Source organism: Phragmites australis, chromosome 5, assembly GCF_958298935.1.
Source record: "Phragmites australis chromosome 5, lpPhrAust1.1, whole genome shotgun sequence".
NCBI classification, from domain to species: domain Eukaryota; kingdom Viridiplantae; phylum Streptophyta; class Magnoliopsida; order Poales; family Poaceae; genus Phragmites; species Phragmites australis.
Window position 1 is genome coordinate 6314544 of NC_084925.1, and position 6165 is coordinate 6320708.

At 51.1% G+C, this 6165-nt stretch overlaps 1 protein-coding gene across 2 annotated transcripts; it reads right to left on the bottom strand.

Moving 5' to 3' along the window:
- Positions 1-531: 531 nt before the first annotated feature.
- Positions 532-4162, bottom strand: LOC133918598 (cytochrome P450 734A2-like). Of its 2 annotated transcripts, XR_009909797.1 has the most exons (6): positions 3710-4162; positions 2885-3108; positions 2543-2790; positions 2056-2446; positions 1107-1908; positions 532-561 (listed from the first exon to the last, which is right to left on the bottom strand). XR_009909797.1 is itself a non-coding variant. In XM_062362548.1 (5 exons), exons 1-5 carry the CDS (start codon positions 4026-4028, stop codon positions 1426-1428), a joined length of 1665 nt encoding a protein of 554 aa, XP_062218532.1. In that variant the 5' UTR covers positions 4029-4162; the 3' UTR covers positions 974-1425. The 2 variants fall into 2 exon arrangements, 1 of the variants encoding a protein (XP_062218532.1); XM_062362548.1 differs by lacking the exon at positions 532-561 and having other exon boundaries at positions 974-1908.
- Between the last annotated feature and the right edge of the window lie 2003 nt (positions 4163-6165).

The following is a 6165-nucleotide window of genomic DNA, read 5'->3' on the forward strand; positions in this document are numbered from 1 at the left end:
TCCAAATGAGTCCTTTTATATCTAGAGTAGAGTTATAGTAGAACTAAAAACAAGAACGTGTGTAGTGTTATAAGTGTGTACGTATACGAGTTATATTGGTATTTTTAAAAAAAATATTAAGTCAAAAAATCCTAAGAACTCAAGTTTCTCTAGAGCATGTCCGTTTAACCTACATACGCCTTGAGTTAATGCCAATGCTCCTATTCAATTTTTCAAAGGAAAACAACATCATACATTACAACAAGATAAAATAGAACCTGGCTATACTATACCACCACCATTCATCGTCGACTGCCAGAAATCTAAAAAAAATTATGCAAGAAAGAGAGGGGAAGAACAGCGTGGAGGCCGTGGATCTTAGCGGCGTTGTCCGTTTGCGCAACTGTTTGGAATGCTCCTTGCGGCAGTGACAGCTAGCCCCCAAGGACAGGCAGGCGCACGCCAGTCTCCCCAGCCGCTTGCATCGCCGCTGCGCCCCACCCCGGTCTGGCTGCTGTTCCCCGCCCGTCCGGCCCGGCCCGGCCCCACGCCTCTGCCTGGTCAGTGCATGGGTTCGTTCAGCTGCTACTAGATTTAGTTTTTTTTTTTAAACACCACACGTATATTTATACCACCATATATGTATTTATAAGTAATTTATTGAAGACCGTAGATGCAAATATTGGAGATTGACAAAGTTGCTATAGATGTTTCGTTGTCAATCGATACATCGCATACTATTGAAAGAAAATCTCACCTTAATACAACACACACAAAACAAACCCGACGTTAAGAGATATAACCATCTCCACTGACCATACAACCCAAGGCTTGTCAGCATAGAAAGACACTACCTCATTTCTCTGGCCCTTGTACAGTATTACCGTTTATTTACGTTAAAATTCGTACTACAGAAATAAGTGAAAAATTATAAGGTACCTAATAGAGTCAACACATGAATGTATATTGGGTGGATGGACAGATGAGATTCATGTAGGATTATATTTTTTTCTTGCATTTTTCTTCTCTGCTACTACTACCAGAGAAGAAGATGGAATAAACCTCTATACAAATACATACACCAGATGCCATGGGCAAGGCAACAAAACAGGGGAGTAGGGCCTCACCTTGTGTGTCATCAAATCTTCAAAACCTGGGTCTGTCTGATCTGGTCTGTTAAGGAGGGCATTTCTGGGCAACCTGGGTGGGCCCCGAGGGACAGGCTAGAACAAAAACTTAGTGCTTCTTGGCTTTTTCTATCACTTGGAATATACACAGGGATTGAGGGAGGGGCGGTTGGGTCATTCGCGACAGGTTTTGCGGGGCACAGGGCGTCCCACGGCTACTCAGCAGTGTTATTTGGATGCTTGTGTTTAATTTTTTTTTACTAATTCAGATATCTAAATCCGAATTAAATTCTGACACTTATCCAGATAACACTGCTCCTCAGCCCTCCTGCCTCGTGGAAATGAACGAGGCTGCCAGATCCAACGGATGAAAGGAACGAGGGCGGAGGACCACGGGCGCTCCGTATTGCGGGTAGAGGAGCATCAGGACCGTCGGCGCGTGGATGTAGTTCGGAGATGTCCGGATCTCAAAGCGTTGCAGCAGGATGGCCATGGTGATCTTGGCTTCCAGCCGGGCCAAGTTTTGGCCTATGCACATCCGGGAGCCTAGCCCGAACGGGATGAACGCCAAGGGGTGCTTCGCTGCTCTAGCCGTGCCGCCGGCGAACCGCGCGGGGTTGAACTGTGCCGCGTCCAGGCCCCAGAACCTCGCGTCGTGGTGGATGGCCATGATCGGGATGAGCAGCTCCATGTCGCGGGGGATCATGCACCCGTCCGAGAGCTGGACGTCCATCTTGGCGCGGCGGATGGTGGCCACCGCCGGCGGGTATAACCGGAGGGTCTCGTTCATGATCATGCCAAGCTGTCGCAAGAAAAACATAGAACACTGTATGTCAGACCCTGGAATGACCAAAATGTCCACTATAGCAAATTTGGAAATCGACGGCATCGCTTGCAAGGAACTGGTGGGATTGAAGAATTTTGTAGCGGAGATGGCTGTGGGACTCACCGTCTTCAGCTTGGGGAGGTGCTCCTTGGAGGGGAGCTCGTCGGCGCCGCAGACTTCAAGGACCTCTCGGCGGGCGCGCTCCTGCCACTCCGGGTGCATGGCGAGGAGCACGGTGGCCCAGGTCAGGAGATTCGTCGTGGTCTGCTTCCCGGCGAAGAAGAACGTCTTACATTCCTCCAGCATGTCCTCCACTGGAATCGCCTTCGGCGACGGCGCTCGCGTCTTCCTCTCGCCAGCATTGATCATGGCGCCAAGCAAGTCGCGGAAGCTGTCGTTGTCGTCGGCCTTCTCCTTGGCCTCGTCGCTGCGCCGGGCGATGAGCCTGGTCAGGCTCCGCCTGATCTCCCTGTCCAGCTTCCACGACTGCCAGTTCTTCTTGGTCGGCAAGAACCTGAAAGAACGCATCTTCTTGGTCAGTTGGTGTCTTCAGCATCGGAGACCCGATTGGAGGAGAAGCGTCAATGGCGCCGGAGAGGGAGCGCCGTACCGGTAGCCGGGGACGAGGACCTTGCGGAAGGCCTCGGAGGCGAAGGCCATGAGCTGGCCTTGCATGGCGAACACGACGCGACCGTCGTCGTAGCTGCGGCCGAAGGTGGCGCGCGTGATGGCCTCCTCCGTGACCGCCTGGAACCACTCCGCCACGTCTACCTCCACCTCTCCGCCGCCGGCCGCCGCCATCGCGCTCCACTTCTCCGCCAGCGCCGCCACCGACCTGCCGACGTGGGGCACCAGCCGCTGCAAATTAAACCACATCTCGCGTCAGCAGAGCCATCGGCCGGCGCACATACGGCGCGGACAGCACGAAAGCGTGGAGCAGCACGGCACGTACGTTGAGGTTGTCGGGGTAGAAGGCGTCGGTGAGGACGCGGCGGTGTAGCCCCCACTTGTCGCCGTGGAGGCTGACGAGCCCGTCGCCCTCGAGCTGGCGCACGACGGGGTGGGCCTCGTAGCGGTCGAACGCCTCGGCGCGCGTGAGGAAGATCTCGCGCACCAGCTCCGGCTCCGCCACCGTCAGCCGCGGCGTCGGCCCGAACCATATCAAGAACGTCGGCCCTGCACATGTGCGCCACCGATCAATCAACTGATCGACCCTCGATCGCCGCAACCGAAAACACAAGAACCAAAGAAAAGAAAAGGAAAAGACTTGTACTAGAGTATTTTTTTTTCTCCCATGTGCTCTGCTCATGATCCAAGCCCAGCCCATTGAATGCAAGAACCAGAGGGGCAAGGCGAACAGGGGAAGGACAAGAGTAGCAGCAGCAGCAATGGCAGCATAGCAGGCAACTGAGGTGAAATTAAGGAGATGTTTGTGGAGAACGAAGAGGGGGAGAACTCAGAGTAAATACCATAAGCCCCATACGCGCAAATGGATAGAGAGAGAAGAGAGAGAAGCTGCGCTGTGCTGTGCTGTGCTGACAACAAGAGACAAAAGCCGATCCCTGGCCGCAAACAGACACACACAGAGCAATTCTGAGAGGAGAGAGAAGAGCCGGAAAGCGGACAGGGAGGGAGGGAACAGATCACCAAGATGCAACCAAAACCGCCCAAAAAGATGAGCAATCAAACGGGTGCGCGCAGACGACACATGCTCGTCGTGTGCGCGCTTGATGTATGTAACACATGGGAGAAAGCAAGAGGCGGAGAGGCCACGCACCGTAGATCTTCCGCCAGTAGTGGTAGAAGGCGAGGACGCGGGGGAGCGCGTTGTGGGAGGTGGGCGGCGACATGGGCTTCGACGAGGCCTCCGCCATCAGCCCCACCATCTCCTTCACGGACCCCAGCAAGAACCGGTACGGCGGCCCGCGCACGCCCTGCGCCGCGAAGTGCGCCTCCAGACGCCGAGGACGCCACCACAGCGTGTCGGCGACGCGCGCCGCCACGTGCAGCAGCACCCACGCGAGCACGGCGAGCGCCGCCGCTCTCCAAGTCAGCCAGCCGCATCCCGCCTCCGATGCTTCCATGTCGTCCCCCATTGGTCAGCCTCCCCTGTTTCTTGGAGAACAGGCAGCGCGCGAAACGAAAGAGCCGTGGGGTAGTGGCCGCGCCCTGCGTTTATCGGCGCGTCTCTGCGTGCGTCAGAGAGAGGTGGTGGGAACGGCCGGGGGGGTTGGGTGAGAAGGGAAGACGAGGGACGGAAGGCGAGGGCGGTTATATAGTGGGGAGGGGGACGGGCAGAGGCCGGCGGCGAGAGAGAGAGAACTGGGTTGTAAGGGTCAACGAGGTGGGCTTTGGCAATTTGTTAATTGACCATGTTGGATGGATGGTGTGGCCCGTGTGTTTCATGTTTTTTGAGGGGAAAAACAAAATTCATTTATATTTTTCAGCATCTCTTTTTATTTGTTTTACTGCTTCCTAGGGGTGAGAGCTCTATCAACTTGAAATCAAATCGTAGAGTGACATATATTTTAGAAAAAAAATAGATATTTGGATCCAAATAAAATTGTTACATGATCAATCGCACATGCATGTATAGGATCTATTTCAGGCAAATTTGTCTCAACATTCCAGTGGTCATAATATATTTGCATGATATATTATATATTTGTTTGGGTGTGCATAATGAGAATATTAAAGTAAATCAGTGGAGAGATAACTGACTAAATCTATAGAATTTTGAAATCTAATTAGTGAAATAAATGACGGTTTCCATTATCTTAAAGAATATGTTTATTTTCCTTTTTTAGTGGATATGTTCTTTTCGGCTAGACCTGAGGGCAAAAAGACCAGCCCAAAAATGGCCCGAGCCCAGCCCGAAACATTAAATCTAATTATTTTTACATGCAAAATTCTTCAAGCGGCCCAACCTAGCACCAGCATGGCCCTGTCCAGTGGGATTTTGGGGCCAGGTTTGAGCAGTCATTTTAGGCTTAAAATGAATCAGTCCGGCTCGAGCCTGGCTGGCCTATGCTCAGGTCTATTTTCACCTCTATATTAACCATCATACTTGAAATTTGAGATACCAGAATGGAAGCGTGTGGTGATGGAGGCATGATGATATTTCACTCACCAGTGTTCAAATCTTGGTATCCATAATTTATACACACGAGTGTTTTCAATAATTTATTTATAGGAGTGTGATAATATGTGTACTCGTGGGTGTATGAGTGTGATGTGTGTATAATGGTGTGTAGTGTGCACCATCCTTGTAATAAAAAAAGAACCTCAAGTACTTTTAATTTTGGAAGGAGAGTCTTTTTGAGCATTTGTATGATCTGCTGGTGACAGAAGATGAGGGCTATCTGATGGAGAATGATTTGATATCCACCCCTGGGATACTTCGTGTACTCTTTGTGGCGGCAATGTGTTGTGTGGTGCGAGAAATCATATTTGTTCCTGGCAATTCGTGTTTCCGGCATCTGGACCGTCGGTGCTGTTTTGGGATGGGGGAAGTGGTTGGTAGTGGGGTTGTATAAATGGCGTATATGATTTTTTTTCCAGATGTTTACTATTGATGTCAGATACATTGCCTGATGCACAGTACAAAGGATTCCCAAGTCGATTGGACAAGTCGGCTAAAAGTAGCCTTGCTGGCCGTGCGCTTGACCGATAGTACAGGACAAGTGGCAATGGAGTCCCACGGTTTTCAGCTGGCACCCATGGTTTGTGCTGACACATGGTACTGTGACATGTTCTACCTATGTGACTTGCACGGTCCTTGATGTGGATGGTGTATAGCACGTACAGGACGAAAGCCCCAGAGCTGGGTGTCTGTGTTCTAAGATGTACCCCTAGGAATTGCAACATGTATCAACAAACTGTGCATAGTACCCAACCTGAAACCACTGATATTTTACTTCACCACCAACGTCCAGACAAAATATTCTCTCTTACCCCTAGCACAACCCTCCCAACGCGGCTCCTATGTCCTACAAAAATGGTGGAGAAATGGCCCAATGATTGGATTTCGATTTTTCCTACAGATCCTTGGAGAAGTACCGGTGATGTGTAGCTTCTGCAGAGCACATAAGAACAAGCTTTGAAACTCCTCCACTTCATAGTTGCTGAACAAGAAGCAAGATGAAGAGGTACCACATAGTTGGATGCCACCGAAGAAGTACTAGTGATGTCTAGCTTCCACGGAGCACATAATACCATCCAATCCACTCGCTC

What these genes read in the sequence shown, in the direction of transcription:
- LOC133918598 (XM_062362548.1), bottom strand. Translation starts at nt 4,028, where the DNA reads ATGGGGGACGACATGGAAGCATCGGAGGCGGGATGCGGCTGGCTGACT. An exon ending in TCTACCCCGACAACCTCAAC is followed by an intron (nt 2,791 to 2,884) that starts GTACGTGCCGTG and finishes TTTAATTTGCAG; the next exon opens with CGGCTGGTGCCCCACGTCGG. An exon ending in ACCTCCCCAAGCTGAAGACG is followed by an intron (nt 1,909 to 2,055) that starts GTGAGTCCCACA and finishes TTCTTGCGACAG; the next exon opens with CTTGGCATGATCATGAACGA.